At 65.6% G+C, this 16,378-nt stretch overlaps 1 protein-coding gene across 1 annotated transcript; it reads right to left on the minus strand.

Moving 5' to 3' along the window:
- Positions 1-6,373: 6,373 nt before the first annotated feature.
- KIF3C (kinesin family member 3C) lies at positions 6,374-15,913 on the minus strand (the record flags this gene model as incomplete). Its single annotated transcript, XM_084261451.1, has 8 exons — positions 6,374-6,696; positions 7,522-7,697; positions 8,794-8,902; positions 9,724-9,840; positions 11,243-11,361; positions 11,454-11,576; positions 11,692-11,793; positions 14,501-15,913. The coding sequence occupies 8 exons, from the start codon at positions 15,911-15,913 to the stop codon at positions 6,603-6,605; spliced, it is 2,253 nt and encodes a 750-aa protein (XP_084117577.1). The 3' UTR covers positions 6,374-6,602.
- Between the last annotated feature and the right edge of the window lie 465 nt (positions 15,914-16,378).

Genomic DNA, 16,378 nt, shown 5'->3' on the forward strand with positions numbered 1-16,378 from the left:
CTCACACCCTGCCTGCCCCATCCCTCCCTCTGCCTCCCGGGTACCTGGCTCCTCCCAGGAAGCAATCTGAGGTGGCCACAGGGGTGGGAGTGAGGATCCCACCCTCCTTCCCTCATCTGTGCCCAGCTCTTCAGACAAAGGAGCTGCAGGTGATGAGCTGTCCTGGCCATCTGCTGCCTCAGGCAGGTGGGTACCAGGACTGCCCAAGCCCGAGGGGACATCATCAAAACCTCTCCAGTCCATCCCCCTCTCTGACCTCTCCCAGCAGCAATTCCCACAGTGTCTGTTGCACAGAGTCACAGAGTCCCCAGGCTGGAAAAGGCCTTTAAACTCCTGGAGTCCACCCATCCCTGTCCTGTGCTGCCCCAGATCTCTCAGCACCTCATCTCCCCCCTGTTAAACACCCCCAGGGCTGGGGACTCAGCCCCCTCCCTGGGCAGCCTGTGCCACAGCCCCACAACTCTGCCAGGGAAGAACTTTGCCCTCCCAGCTGAGCTGACCCTGCCCTGGGGCAGCTTGAGCCCATTGCCCCTTGGCCCAGCTCCTGGCCCCTGGCTGCAGAGACCATCGCCCACCTCTCTGCACCCTCCTGGCAGGGCAGGGCAGGTGGGGAGAAGGGCTCCCCTCAGCCTCCTCTTCTCCAGGCTCAGCACCCCCAGCTCCCTCAGCTGCTCCTCACAGGATTTGCCCCCCAGACCTTTCCAAGGTCCCAAGTGCCCTAATTCCTGGGCATGAGACCATTCCCAGGGAGCAAAGCCTGCCAGACATCCTCAGGGAGCCCTGAGAGCAGGCCTGGCCCTTGGCTCAGGCACGGAGATGGTGGTGGATGATGACAAACAATAGGATCTCTTTGTTCTATTTCCAGCCAGAGGATGCAAAGTTCATTTCCCTTTCCTTGGGAAGTGATGCTCTAAGCCCCAGGTGTGGCACTCTGCAGCCTCCAGCCCAGACAGCCTTGGCAGGTGGGTGGTGTGGTGGGGATGGAGGAGAAGACCCATCTGCTGCAGCTGGAGCTTCCCCACACAGGAGGAGGAAGGGCAGCCTCCAGAGCTGGGCTCCATCCACGCCCTCCCAGGGGGATTGTTTCTCTCTTTGCAGGGGAAGTTGATGAGCTGCTTTTGTGCTGCAGACTGAGGGATACGTTGGGGAGCGATGTGACTCATGGGTTTGGTCCCTGATGGTCTGAAATCAGCACTGTACCAGGAACTCTGCTGACCAGCTGCTCTGCTCATCTCATATCTCATCTCATCTCATCTCATCTCATCTCATCTCATCTCATCTCATCATAGACTCACAGAATCCCAGCCTGGGCTGGGCTGGGAGGGACCCCAAGGGTCCCAGAGCTCCAACCCCCTGCCACAGGCAGGGACACCAACCTCCAGGCCTGGAGCTACACAAGGGTGCCCAGGGCCCCAGCCAACCTCACCTCGTCATCATCTCATCACTCTCAGTCCAGCTGCAGCTTCTGACAGCTCTCAGCAGGGAGCTGTGTGCTGTTTGAGCCAGAAAACATTCTGGTGGACTAACCAAAGGGGCTGGAATTTCATCCTCATGAGCACCCACCCCAGGGGCCTCTGTGAGGTTTATTCCACCCTGGGTGTGTTTAGTGTGGCCAGTGGGTCTGGGCAGGGATTGTGCCCCTGGGCTGGGCACTGGGGAGGCTGCAGCTCCAGTGCTGGGTCCAGGTCTGGGCTCCTCAGCACCAGAAGGACAGGGAGGTCCTGGAGCGAGTGCAGAGAAGGGCAACCAGGCTGGGGAAGGGGCTGGAGGGCAAATCCTCTGAGGAGCAGCTGAGGGAGCTGGGGGTGTTGAGCCTGGAGAAGAGGAGGCTGAGGGGAGCCCTTCTCCCCACCTCCCCTGCCCTGCCAGGAGGGTGCAGAGAGGTGGGCGATGCTCTTCCTGACTGATTCCCAGTCTGGGTGGGTTCGTTGTGGAGAAGGTCTCACATCCCCCTGATCCCAGCAGGCAGCTCGCTGGGAACAGCTGAAGGCTGCTGCTGCCTGGCCAGATGTGCCACAGAGCCACCCAGACGTGGAGGCTGCTCCCCCACCTCAGCACAGAGCAGCAGATCCTAATGAGATGGTGACGCAGGGGTTAATTGGCATAAGCCAATTAACGGGCTCCCTTGGGAGGAGCCACTCAAGCCCTGAAGCCACTTAACACCCTGCAGAAACAAAAGCCACCAAGAGAACAGTGTAGGGACGAGGGGTAGAAGGAGCTTTGGGGGGGAAAAGAGCATTCTTGGGTCTTGGCGCGGCTACAGTAGCGCAGGGGAGAGTCCACAGGGTGTCCTCAGAGCATCAGGGAACAGCAAACCCACCCCAAACCCCACACCAGACCCCAAATCCCGCTGCAAAGGCTTTCAGCTTCTGTCCTGGGAGCTCCATGGGCTGGGTCTGTAGTGGCCGTGGCCACCTCTGTGCTGAAGCACACAGTAGTAAGGGGTAAGTAGTAAGAAGCTTTGGCTCTTCTGTGACTTCCTATAAGAAGTAAATCCCAGAGTAGCTCAGGGAGCTGCCAGGCTGGTTTACAACAGGGAAAGGAGGATGTGGAGCAGCTTCTTCATCAGGGATGGATGGAGCAGGAGGAGTGAGGAGCTCTCCTGAGGGCTGGGAGTCCCGAGGGGCTCTGCTCCCTCTGTGTACCTGCTCCTGGGTGAGGGCAGAACCTCGACCAGCAGCATCAGGAGCGGCAGGGCAGGGCTGAAGGGGAACCAGTGCCCAGTGACAGCAGATCTTACTGGTTTACTGGAACCAGGCTGAGATCCCAGCATCACCAGGCTGGAAAAGCCCTTTAAGCTCCTGGAGTCCAACCGTCCCTGTCCTGTGCTGCCCCAGATCTCTCAGCACCTCATCTCCCCCCTGTTAAACACCCCCAGGGCTGGGGACTCAGCCCCTCCCTGGGCAGCCTGTGCCACAGCCCCACAACTCTGCCAGGGAAGAACTTTGCCCTCCCAGCTGAGCTGACCCTGCCCTGGGGCAGCTTGAGCCCATTGCCCCTTGGCCCAGCTCCTGGCCCCTGGCTGCAGAGACCATCGCCCACCTCTCTGCACCCTCCTGGCAGCCTCCCCAGTGCCCAGCACAGCCGAGACACAACACACTGGGTAACCCTTGCTTGGAGCTGCCCTCGGATTCCTGAACCCCCCTCCAGCTGGTCTGGAGGGTTCAGCAACCAGTCCCTGGATCCAGTGACAAGTCCCTGGCTCGTTCCTCGTGCACGAGTGGAGAGTGAGAAGAAGACCCAGCAGCTGGGATCCCTGGGGTCCCTTCCAACCCAGCCCGACCAGCACCCTTGTGTAGCTCCAGGCCTGGAGGTTGGTGTCCCTGCCTGTGGCAGGGGGTTGGAGCTCTGGGACCCTTGGGGTCCCTCCCAGCCCAGGCTGGGGTTCTGTGACCGTGGTGGCTGCAGCTCCAGCGCTGCTGGGGGGGGGGGTTCCAGCCCTGCAGATGAACGAGGCCGTCACCCCCTGATGCTCATTCCTTTATTGGTTTCCCAAGGGTGCTGGCGCCTCCTGGTCGTGCCCAGCCCCGGGCTGAAGCGACGGTACAGCGTGTTGAAGAGGTGTCCACCCACCCATCCACCCTTCCCTCCATCCCTCCATCCATCCCTCCACCCACCCATCCATCCCTCCCAACGAAGCCAGAGGGACGGGGGGGTCCAGGCCCTCCCTCCTTGTCTGTATAATATATATATATTTATAATATGTCCTGTATAGTCCTATGTATAGTGACAGGGACGGGCAACCCTCCCGCTGCTCAGTGAATCACCCCAGTAACAGGCACGGAAATTTGGTCCTAATCAAGACCCTCAGCTCCTGGATCCATCCGGAACAGACCCCCCCACACCCCACCCTGAACCCACCCCCCCACCTCCCCAAAAACAAGAGCCCCAACCTGGAACACAAAAGAACTAAACAATGAAAGGACAACATAAATAAAAGCAGCCCCAGACACCCCCCCCCCCACCCTGGGGTTTGCCCCCATCCCACCCCAAAATCACCCTCCGGGGTGGGGGGCAGCCCCCAGGGCCCCACAGGCACCCCCACTCACACACACCTACTCACACTCACACGTAAACACACACGAACGGGACAGAGACACAGCGGGGGCGGCTGCCCAGGGGCTGCCCAGCCCCCCGAGGCGGAGGAGGGACACCGGTGTCACGAGCTCGCCCGGCCTCAGCTCGAGTCCGCGGTGGCCACACAGACCTTGCCTTGGGGATTGTGCTCAGGAGGGCTGGAGGGGGAGGCAGCGCTGGAGGGGGGGGCTGGGGGCACCCCAGGCTCCCCCGTGGTGGATGCAGGAGGCTGGATGTAGAACATGGCTCAGCCTGTGCCTGGCCCATGTGCTGCTGGAAGCGGGTCCCACCGTGCCTGTGCTGCTGGAAGGGCTTCCACATGGATCCCACCCTGTCCTGGCTGCTGGAAGGGCTTCCACATGGATCCCACTGTGCCCGTGGTGCCGGAAGGGTTTCCACATGGATCCCACCCTGTCCTTGCTGCTGGAAAGGCTCCCACATGGATCCCACCCTGTCCTGGCTGCTGGAAGGGCTCCCACACGGATCCCACCCTGTCCTTGCTGCTGGAAGGGCTTCCACACGGATCCCACCCTGTCCTTGCTGCTGGAAGGGCTCCCACACGGATCCCACCCTGTCCTTGCTGCTGGAAGGGCTCCCACATGGATCCCACCCTGTCCTTGCTAATGGAAGGGCTCCCACATGGATCCCACCCTGTCCTTGCTGCTGGAAGGGTTTCCACATGGATCCCACCCTGTCCTGGCTGCTGGAAGGGTGGTGCTGGAGGCAGCTCGCTCCAGGGACATGCAGGGATGAGCTGGAGGTGCCTGTGGACACAAGGACCCTGCCCCAAGCCAGGGATGGGACCCGCTTCTCCCTCCTGTCACCCTTCCCCCTGCACCCTCCTCCCAGGCTGAGCACCACCAGGACCCTGCAGCCCCTCAGAGGGCTCAGGCCTGGGAGAGCATCCTGCTCCTCCCAACGTCCCCTGCCAGCCAGCAGCGGTGTGGGGCAAGGGGACAGGGCTCCAGGAGGGGCAGAGGGGGCTCCAGGGGGAGGGAGGATGGTGGTGGAGGGCAGAGACCAAGCAGCTGATGTCACAGGGGATGGGGAGAGCCCACGGTGGTGGGAGCTGGGTGGAGGTCAGAGGATGCCCGGGCACGCGGCTGGGACACGTGTGGGTGGGACTGGTGGTGCCCCCACACAGACACTGTTCCTGCTCCTGGTGTTCCAGGTCTGGGCCTTGTCCCCCCCCATCCTGAAGAGTCTCTGGGCTGCCAGTAGTGGGTCCCTACCCGCTCTGACCTCCTGTCCCACAGACAACCCTCAGCACCCATCCCTCCGAGCACCCGCGTGCGCCCAGGACACCCAGAGTGCTGCTCCCTCCATCACCAGGAAGGGTTGGACAGACAGATCTCCCCAGCCCCACACCCAGGGAAGCCATCCCAGGGAAAGCACAGCCTGGCCAGGCCAGGGCTGGTCTTCCCCAACACCCACCTCCCCCCAGCCAGTCACCAGCCCCTGCATCCCCCAGCAGCACCCAGCGGGGTCCCAGCCCCGGCACAAGCTGCTGCCGGCAGCACCCTTCACATCACCTCGTCCCCTCTTCTCCGGTACCCGTTTCTCCAGACAGCCACGTGGCATCAGCCAGCCCTGAGGGCATCGTGGCTCCTCCAGGCAGCACCAGCTCATCCAGCATCCCCTCGTTGCCTTCAGGCTGGTGGCAGCTCAGCTCTGCTCCCAGCATCGCTCCCCGGGCGACGCGGGTCTTCGGGGGAGGGTGGAGATTCCCACCCCCTGCTCCTGCTGGGCTGGGGACAGGGACGAGCTGGGTGGAGGGGCAGGAGAGCAGCTGGCAGCTCCAGAGCCTGGCACAGCTGAGCAGAGCCCCAGCTCCACCAGCACCGGTGCAGCTCAGTTCATCTCACGCCCTCTCTGCGGATGGAGCCGTGCCCAGAAGCCGAGGAGAGGCCACTGCTGCCACCAGCCGGGGCTGGACTGTCCCTCTGGGCCTCTGCCAAGCCCAAACTCTCCAAATCCTCGTAGGAATCACCATATTCCCTGGGATCCAGCAAAGCCAGGACCCCTGAGAGTCCGGAGGGCTGCGTTGTCCCCTGCTGCCAAGGGCTCTGGGGCGGGACACGTGCCCTCTCCCACCGGTCCTGTGGAGCCCAACGCCGGTGCTGCCCACCCTGGGGGCACCCCCAGCCCAGCACAGGGGGCTGTGGCTGTGTGGGGAGTGGGAGGGGAACCAGCACAGTGCCCAGTGCCAGCCCCCAGTGTCCTCCAGTCCGAAGGCGCCTCCTGACTCTGTGCATCACCCACTCCAGAAATAAATAGGGTAAATAAATAAAGTGACAGATCCAGATCGGGGAGGGGGGGAGAGGGGGGGCAGAGGGAATTTGGGGAGGGGGGGTCTCCCCTCGCCCCGGGGGCTGTTGGTGAGCGTCTCACACAAACACACGACGTAGCTGAAGACAAAGACCAACTGGGACCGGTGGAGATGCTGCTGGCTGGGGCCCCTTCCTCTGGGGCACAGTCCTCCTTGTGAGGGGGTGCTGGGGGGCGAGGAGGGGGGGTCCAGGACGTCACTCCTGAGCTGGCATCGTGGCGGCGCGGGGGGAGCTGGAGCTGAGGGACACATGCGTGGTGGAGGACGGCAGCGACCGCGGCGTCTGGCACCTGCGTGGGGCAACAGAGCAGAAGGGCTTTCCTCCTCCTTCCAACCCCGACTGCTGTGGGTGGGCAGGGCCCTCAGCACCCCCAGTGCCCCCCTGCCACAGGCAGGGACACCTCCCAGCCCAGTGCCCCCCCAGCCCCATCCAGCCCGGCCTTGAGCCCTGCCAGGGGTCCCGGGGCAGCCCCAGCTTCTCTGGGCACCCTGTGCCAGGGCTCCCCCCTCCCCAGGAAGGGTTCCTGCCCCCCAGCCCCTCTCCATCCCCCTCCTGCAGCTGGAGGCCGTTCCCCTGGGCCTGGCCCTCCCTGCCCTGGGCACCAGCCCCTCTCCAGCTCTCCTGGAGCCCCTCGAGGGCTGGGAAGGGGCTGGGAGCTCTCCCAGCAGCAGCTTCTCTTCTCTGGGCTGAGCCAGCCCAGCTCTGCCAGCCTGGCTCCAGAGCAGAGGGGCTCCAGCCCCCCATCATCTCTGGGGCTCCCACAGCTCCGTGTCCCCCTTGTCCTGGGATGCACGTGATGACACACGATCACGGTACTCCTGGCAGCGTTGGGTTGAGGGTTGGACTTGATGACCCCAAAGGTCTTTTCTAAGCAGAACGACCCTGCGACCTGTCACCACCCTGCGACCTGTCACCACCCTGTGACCTGTCACCACCCTGTGACCTGTCACCACCCTGCCTGTACCAGCCCAGGAGCGACGTCAGCCACATCACAACCCCAACACCTCCCAGCGTCTCAGCCCCAGAAGGAAGGGGGGCTGGCAGCCCTGCCTGCCCTGGCCCCACACCCTGCCCCACAGCATCCCAGCCTCCCCACCTCCTCCCCAGTACTCACCAGGAGCGGGACTTCCTGACCCTGGAGGCCGCCGGCCGCTCCAGGAAGCTGTCCAGGCGCATCAGCCTCTCCAGGTGCAGAGCCCGGGGGTCCTGCTCCGCCGGGTCCCCGCTCCGCTCGAACTCAAAGATGGCAGGAGGGGAGAGGTCCAGCTCCAAGAACATGATGTTCTCAGCCTGCAGTGGGGCAAAGGGGAAGGCAGCGTGGGGAGTCACCACACGGCAGCGGCTCCGGCAGGGCCAGGCTGCCAGAGCAGCCCATGGGGAGCAGGACCCTCCCCGGGCTGCCACAGCCCCAGGACCAGCCCCACAGCAGAGCCCAGGCTCCTGCTCTGCTCCAGCTCTTCTGTTCCCAGGGCTGGGGCAGCGGGTGAGGCTGAGCCCCTGTCCTTTCACACGGCAGGAGATGGAGAGACAGAGAGCGCCAGGGCTGGCTGAGAGCACGGCCACCAACCCTGCCACCCAGGAGCCTGGGCTATAAATCATAGTGAGCTCATCTACCCATCCCTCCATCCATCCATCCATCCATCCATCCCTCCATCCAATCCACCCATCCCTCCATCCATCCATCCCTCCAATTCATCCATCCACCCCCCATCCATCTCTCCATCCATCCATCCCTCCATCTAATTCATCCATCCATCCATCCATCCACCCATCCACCTCTCCATCCCTCCATCCATCCCTCCACCCATCCCTCCATCCATCCACCCATCCACCCATCCCTCCATCCACCCATCCATCTCTCCATCCATCCATCCATCCATCCATCCATCCACCCATCCCTCCATCCACCCATCCCTCCATCCACCCATCCCTCCAATCCACCCATCCCTCCCTCCCTCCCTCCCTCCCTCCCTCCCTCCATCCATCCCTCCATCCCTCCCTCCATCCCTCCCTCCATCCCTCCCTCCATCCCTCCATCCATCCCTCCATCCATCCCTCCATCCACCCATCCCTCCATCCACCCATCCCTCCAATCCACCCATCCCTCCCTCCCTCCCTCCCTCCCTCCCTCCATCCATCCATCCCTCCATCCATCCCTCCATCCCTCCATCCATCCACCCATCCAATGCATCTATCCATCCATCCATCCTCCATCCCTCATCAATCTCTCCCTCCCCATCTGTCCATCCATTTCTCCATCCCTCCATCCCTCCATCCATCTATCCCGTATCTAATCCATCCCTCCCTCCCCTCCACCCCCCCACCCCCCCGTCCTTGCCCCCCATCCCCCATCCCCAGTGACCCCTCCTCCCCGGCACACACGTACCCGGTACCGAGGGTGAGACCCCATGGCCATGGCCACGCGGGCGAATTGGCTGATGGGCCTCTTGTACCCCACTGCAGAGGTGGGACGCCTCTTCATCTGGCTGCTGCTGCTGAGGAGCAAATCGAGGGGAGCTTTGTTAGGGCACCCTCAAACCACACCCAGCCAGCGATGGACGGGGCTGGGCTGCAGGGAGTGGTGGGGCTCGGCCTGGAGACCACAGAATCCCAGAATCCCAGGGCTGGAAAAGCCCTCTGAGCTCCTGGAGTCCAACCACCCCTGTCCTGTGCTGCCCCAGATCCCTCAGCACCTCATCTCCCCCCTGTTCAACACCCCCAGGGCTGGGGACTCAGCCCCCTCCCTGGGCAGCCTGTGCCACAGCCCCACAACTCTGCCAGGGAAGAACTTTGCCCTCCCAGCTGAGCTGACCCTGCCCTGGGGCAGCTTGAGCCCATTGCCCCTTGGCCCAGCTCCTGGCCCCTGGCTGCAGAGACCATCGCCCACCTCTCTGCACCCTCCTGGCAGGGCAGGGGAGGTGGGGAGAAGGGCTCCCCTCAGCCTCCTCTTCTCCAGGCTCAACACCCCCAGCTCCCTCAGCTGCTCCTCAGAGGATTTGCCCTCCAGCCCCTTCCCCAGCCTGGTTGCCCTTCTCTGCACTCGCTCCAGGACCTCCCTGTCCTTCTGATGCTGAGGAGCCCAGAACTGGACCCAGCACTGGAGCTGCAGCCTCCCCAGTGCCCAGCCCAGGGGCACAAGCCCTGCCCTGGCCCTGTGGCCACACTGGCTCTGACACCAGCCAGGATGCCCTTGGCCTTCCTGGCCACCTGGCCTGGAGATATCCCCACCCGTGGGCACCTGCACCCCTGGGTGGCCCCCAAACCTGGGGACACCCCCTGTGCTGGGGCAGAGGGTGGGTCAGGGCTGGGCACGTACCCTCCAGTGGGCACCAGTGGCTGGAACTTCCACTGATCCTCCTCCCCATCGAAGTACAGGCGGTTCATGATCTTGTTCTTCTCCTCTGGTGGGATGAAGTTCTCGATGATCAGGTACCTGAGCAAGTGGCCAGGAGCAGGAGAGGGAGAGGAAGAGGGAGAGGAAGAGGGAGGAGTTAATGGGGAGAGTGATGGAGAGCAGGTTGGGAAGGGAGAGGAAAGGGGATGTCAGGGAGAGAGGGAGACACAGGGAAGTGGGAACACATCCAGGTGGAAGCAGAGGAGTCTTAGCAATGGATCCAGCTGGTGGAGAGGCAGGAGAGGGAGGCAGAGAAGGCGCTGGGCTGGCTCTGATGTCTGCTCTGCAGGCACAGCCCCGAGCAGGGCGTGTGGGGAAGCTGGAGGTGCAAAGGACCCGGGGGCAGTTTTCCCCCTCCCCTGGGCCAGGAGATCAGATGGATCCAACACGCTGCTCCCAGGAAGGGATCAGCCCCACAGCCACGTGGTGATGCCCCCACTGAGGGCAGAACATCCTCCCTGGATGGGGGGGAGCACTCGGCGTGTCGGGGGATCCTAAAGGTGCCGGTGCCGAACCCCGGCACGCGCCTGGCCCAGCGGCTGCCCCTGGGGCTCTGAGCACCCCAACTCTGCTCTGAGCACCCCAACTCTGCATCTGCACACCCCAGCTGTGCTCTGAGCACCCCAACTCTGCCCTCTGAACCCCAACTCTGCCCTCTGAGCACCCCAACTCTGCATCTGCACACCCCAGCTGTGCTCTGAGCACCCCAACTCTGCCCTCTGAACCCCAACTCTGCATCTGCACACCCCAGCTGTGCTCTCTGCACCCCAACTCTGCTCTGAGCACCCCAACTCTGCATCTGCACACCCCAGCTGTGCTCTCTGCACCCCAACTCTGCTCTGAGCACCCCAATCCTGCCCCGTGCACCCCAGGGCCACTCCACACAGCCCAGCTACATTACATGCACCCAGCTCTGCCCCGTGCACCCCAAGTCTGTCCTCACAGCCCAGCTCCACTCTCTGCACCCCAGCTTTGCTCTCTGCACCCCAACTCTGCTCTGTACACCCCAGCTTTGACCCACACACCCCAATCATGCACCATGCACCCCAATCCTGCCTCGTGCACCCCAGGGCCACTCCACACAGCCCAGCTCGGCTCTGTGCACCCCAGCTTTGCTCTCTGAACCCCAATTCTGCTCTGTACATCCCAGCTCTGCCCCACACAACCCAATCCTGCCCCATGCACCCCAAGTCTGTCCAGCCCAGCTCCATTACATGCACCCAGCTCAGCTCTGCACACCCCAGCTTTGCTCTCTGCACCCCAACTCTGCTCTGTACACCCCAACTCTGCCCCACACACCCCAATCCTGCCCCACACACCCCAGGGCCACTCCACACAGCCCAGCTCCTTTACATGCACCCATCTCAGCCCTGTGCTCTCTGCACCCCGACCCTGCCCCACAGGGCTCCACCCGGGGCGCAGGGGACCCACAACCACCTACTTGAGCTTCAGCTCCCTGGTCTGCTCGTTCTGGGCCTCCTCCAGGTCCTGGCGCACGCGGATGTACTCGTCGTGCTGGTCCTGGATCTCAGCCTTCACAGCCTGCAGCTTGGCGTAGAGCTGGGGGGAGCAGCCCCTCAGCACCACGGCTCGGGGGCCAGAGGGCTGGGGGTGTCCCCTCCACCCCCATCCCCAGCCTGCCCAGCTCTCACCTTCTTCAGCTTCTTGGTCTTGATCTCCACCTCCTGCTGCAGGGAGGTGAAGGTCTCCCGCAGCTCCATGGTCTCCTCGTCCCGCAGCAGCATCTCCTGCTGCATCTCCCGCTCCCGGCGCTTCTGCAGGGCAGGGGGAACGCTCAGAGATGGGATGGGGAACAGGACACACCCCCCACACCCCAACCCCTCACCCTGGGACACCCCCTTAGGCTGGCTGAGCCCCCCCTGCTGTTACCTGCTCAGCTATCTCCTGCCGCTTCAGCTCCAGCATCTTCTGCTGCTCGTTGGTGTGGTCCACGATGGTCCTGCCCCCGATCAGCAGCTTGCTCTCCATCGCCTGGGGGGCAGAGAGGGGTGGGGGTCAGAGCGCAGCCAGGACACCCCCACGCCCGGCTCCACGGGTGCTGAGGCATCCGCAGCAGCCCCAGCCCCTGCCCGGTGGGGAGGGGGCTGCACGAGGACAGCGCTGAGCTTGGGGCTGGCTCGGTGCTGCTGGGCACAGCGTGGGGAGCGAGCGCCGTGCCCCCTGGGGGCTGCCAGCACCCAGCACACGATGTTTGGGGTCCCCCTTCCCCCTGGGTGCTGTAGGGGGGCAGCAGCTGCTGGCAGCGGGGACCCAGCCCCAGCCAAGCTGCCCCGAGCTGGGGGGCTCTGTCTGTGGCTGTGTTACAGAGCCAGGGCATCAGCGGGGCAGGGGAGGGGGTGGGAGGGCAGGGGAGGGGGTGGGAGGGCAGGGGGGGCCACCCGGTGCCCCCCAGGGCTGCAGCACGTGAGCAGGGATGGATCCAGACGTCCCCATGGCTGGCACAGCAGCAGTGTGGGTGGTCACTGTCTGTCCCTCTGTCTGTCCCCTCACCAGGTGTCCCTGCCAGATGCTGACCCTGCCACCCCCCCACCCAGGGTGTGTCCTCGGGGTCCCTATGTACCCCTCCATCCCTGCTCTTCACCACACAGCCCCCAGGGTGCCCCCCCCAGACCCCTCCACAGGGATCCCCCCGTCCTGACCACGCTGCCTTCGGTTGGGTGCCACCAGCCAAGGTCCCTGGTGCAGTGGGGGGCTGAGACCCCCAGGGCAGCACCCACCCCCCAGCCCCATCCCATCCCGGGGCAGCCAGGCTGGGGGCACAGGGGGTAGTGTGCTACCCCCCCCCTCCCCTCCTCCACGGGATCAGAGTCTTCTCAGGGCTGGTGCTCCCTCCCCACTGACGTGTCTCTGCTCTGGAGGAAGGCGACTCCTGGGTTGGCATGAAGCCTCTCCCAGAGCTCATCCCCAGCACCCAAACAACCTCCCCAGCACCTTCCTGTCCCCTGACCCCAGCCAAGGCACCCCAGAGCCTCGGGCAAGGGGTCCAGAGCGGCAGCACCCAGCACCCCAGAAGAGGTTCCCCTGCCGCCGGCTGCTTGGCACAACCCCAGCCCCTGGACACTGGGGCGCACATCTGGGTGCCAGGCTGCACATCTGGGTGCCAGGCTGCACATCTGGGTGCTGGGGTGGGCTGACCCCCCCCTCTCCATGTCTCCCAGCCGGATGGTGGGGCCGGGCCCTGGCTGTGCCCATCACTGGAGCGTGACAGCGATGCAGGGTGCATCCCCCATCACCCACCCACACAGGGGGCACCCCGTGTCCCCCAGCTCCCCACAGCCGCCACGGGGTGGTTCACAGTGAGCACCAGCACCAGGAAGCCACCCCGTGCCCCCCAGGCAGGCACCCAGGGGGGTGAGCATCGCTCTGCCCCTCCAGAGCTGGCACTGGGGTGACACCTCAGCGGCACAACGGGCCCAGCCAGGAGGGTCCCCAACCCACCGGGGGGGCCGTGGCATCACCCCACCTCTGTCCCTGCCTTGTCACTCAGCAGCTGCAGGACAGGGGGTGGCCCTGAGCCAGCAGCACTGGAGTGTGGGACGGCTGCCAGTGACAACCTGCGCTGCAGGGTGGCCGGGGGGGGGACACCGGCTTTGGGGGACCCACCTCCACCCCCAGCACCCTGCTGGGCCAGGACATGGGCCGTGGGACGCCTGCCGTGCCGTGTCATGCCAGCTGGTGACCGGTGTCCCCTGCGTGGCTCTGCCCCGGGTCTCTGTGCCACCACCCAGCCCTGGTGACACAGCCCTGGGCAGGGCCACAGAAGCCACAGCTCTGGCTGGGGAGGAGGGCAGGGGAGCACCCCCCTGCTCAGCCCCCCAAATCCCAGGCGGGGACTGGCACCCCCAGCACGTCCCCCAGCCCCGTGCCAGCTCTCAGAGAGGGGCTGTGCCGGAGCATGACGCGGCGGGTCGGCGTGTGCCGGGGACCCTCCTCCCAGCCCCACAGCACCCCTGGGCAGGGGGAAGGGGTCAGGACCCCCCAGCTCCACCGGGGGCAGGAGCAGGGCTGGGGGGGCTGCGCTGCGGCCCCGGACCCCCGGCACGGCTGCCAGGGCTGGGCTGGGGCTGCCACGGCTCCTCTTGTGCTCAGCCCTGAGAGTCACTGAGCTGCTGGCCCAGAGGGTGCTGGTAACGTGTCCCCACCCACCCCGCTTGGGCTGGGGGTGCCAGGAAGGATTTGGGGTGGGGAGGGAGAGCAGGGGTCCCTGCAGAGCTGCCAGGCCCTGCCCACAGGCCCACAGCCCTGCCCGTCCCTGGCAGAGCCCTGTGAGCTGGGCAGGGCCAGGGGGCAGCGGGAGGTCGGGGGGGGTGCAGGGGGAGGTCAGGGGGGCAGCGGGGGTGCTGTGTACCCAACCACAGCCCTGGGCGTGTTCCTGGGGCCACCAGGGCCGAATCTGCAGCATCACTCCCCGTCCCTGCCACCAGCTGCTTTGTTGTGCCGCCGGGGTCGAGTGCTGAGCACGGCACACTCGTGCCACCAGTGACCCGCTCCCCACCCTGCCCTTCCCACCCCGCGCCCTCCAGAGCTCCCACGTCAGCTCCTCACCCAGCTCCACCTCTGAGGGCCACCCCAACGGCACGGGAGGGAGCGGGGGGGGCCTGTCCTCAGGCACCCACCCTGCCCGGGACCCCCCTGGGAGCCCCCCAGGCTGCCCCTCCTCGCGTGGCGACACGTGTACCTTGTACTTGGTGGCCAGCAGCTCGGTGGCCTCCTGCTCCTTCCGCAGGTCCTCGATCATCTTCTCCTTCTCCTGCAGCAGCCTCTGCTTCTCCTCGCTCACCAGGCTGCGGTCCTCCTGGATGGCCGCCTTCTCCTCCTCCAGCCTCTCCTTCTGCTCCCTCAGGTAGTTCTCCATGCTCTTCTCCAGCCCGTCCTCGGCCTCCTCCTCCCCGTCGTTGTCGGCGGCGCCCTCGCCGTCCGCCGCCTTCTTCCTGCGGCTGCTCCTTCTCCTCTTCTTGCCCAGCATCCCCCTCTTCTCCAGCTGGGCCTTCAGCCGCACGATCTCCTCCTGGAACTCCCTCAGCAGGGTGTCCTTGGGGTCCTCGTTCACCCGGGGCTTGTTCTTGATGTTCTTGGCCCTGTTGGCGAAGCGGAGGGTGGAGAGGCTCTCCTCGTAGCTGTGGGAGGCCGGGCCCAAGGTGGCCACCATGATGGTCTTGGCGTTGCCCCCGAGGGAGTCCTGGAGCAGGCGGGTCAGCTTGGAGTCCCGGTAGGGGATGTGGGTGCTCCTCCCGTCCACCAGCGCCGAGATGACGTTGCCCAGGGCGGAGAGGGAGAGGTTGATCTTGGAGGCTTCCTTGGGGCGCTCTCCCTGGGCCCCCGCCTTGCCCTGGCGCTCGCTGCCGGCCAGGTCCACCAGGTTGAGCTTGCCCACGCGGATGTGGTCGCGGCCGTCGGGCCCCGTCTCGCTGCACTCCACGGTGATGAGGAAGATGGCGTGGGAGCGGGAGCTGCGCTCGTTCATGTTGGTGCTGCCCACGGAGCGGCTCTGGCTGCCCAGGTTCATCACGTGCTCGATCTCCTTGACGTTCTTGGTGACGAAGGAGGAGAGGTCCTTGATGTACACCCCGGTCTCGGGGTTCTCCTTCAGCTCCAGCTTCTTGCTCTGGTCCTTGGCCAGCAGGTCCCGGATCTCCTCCTGGTAGATCTCCAGGTAGGAGGCCCTCACCAGGTACTGCTGGTTCTGGGAGCGGGAGATGTGGGTGAAGATGTGCTCGAAGGAGGTGGGGATGATGCCGCGCTTCTCCGGCTCCGCCCAGGCCCCCTGCATGGTGTAGGTCTTGCCGGTGCCGGTCTGGCCGTAGGCGAGGATGGTGCCGTTGAAGCCCCGCAGCACCGCGTCTATCAGGGGCCGCACCGTCTCGTCGTACAGGTCGGCCTGCCTGGAGCTGGCGTCGTACACGGCGTCGAAGGTGAAGGTCTTGGGCAGCTCCCCGGGCGAGGCGCGGGGGTTGCGGATGCTCACCTGGCCCAGCTTCACGTCCAGCTCCAGGACGCGCTCGTAGCCCGCCGCCTCCTCCTTCCTGCTCATGGGCCGGCACCGCGCCACCACCCGCAGCGCCTCGCAGCCGCTGCGGGACTTCCCGGCCATGGCGGCGGCGGCGGGGAGGGGACGCGGCGGGGACGCGGCGGGGACGCGGCGGCGGCGGCACCGGGTTGCGCTGGGGCGGGAGGGGAGAGGAGAGGGAAGAGAACCGGGGTTTGGGGGGGCTGAGGAGGGGGTGCGGGGGGGTAGAGCGGGCGCGCAGCTCAGCCGCGCCGCCCCCGCAGCATCCCCCGGGCCGGAGCCGGGGCCGGGGCCGGGCGGGGGCAGCGGAGGGTGCGCGGGGCCGGGGGGCGGCGGGGCGGCCCCGCCGGGCGCTCGCTCATGGCAGCGCGGCCGCTGCGGGGCCCCGCCCGTGTGCGGGGCCGGGCGGGGCTGCCGCGGGCGGCTGATTCGCTGCCGCTCCCGCACACACGCGCGGCCGCGCACACGCAGGGACGGGACGGGACGCGCCGCCCCGGCCCCGCCCGGGCACGCCGGGAGCTGTAGTCCCGCCTTTGTGCGGCGCCGGGG

This window comes from Gallinula chloropus, assembly GCF_964237585.1.
Source record: "Gallinula chloropus genome assembly, chromosome: 3".
Taxonomy (NCBI): domain Eukaryota; kingdom Metazoa; phylum Chordata; class Aves; order Gruiformes; family Rallidae; genus Gallinula; species Gallinula chloropus.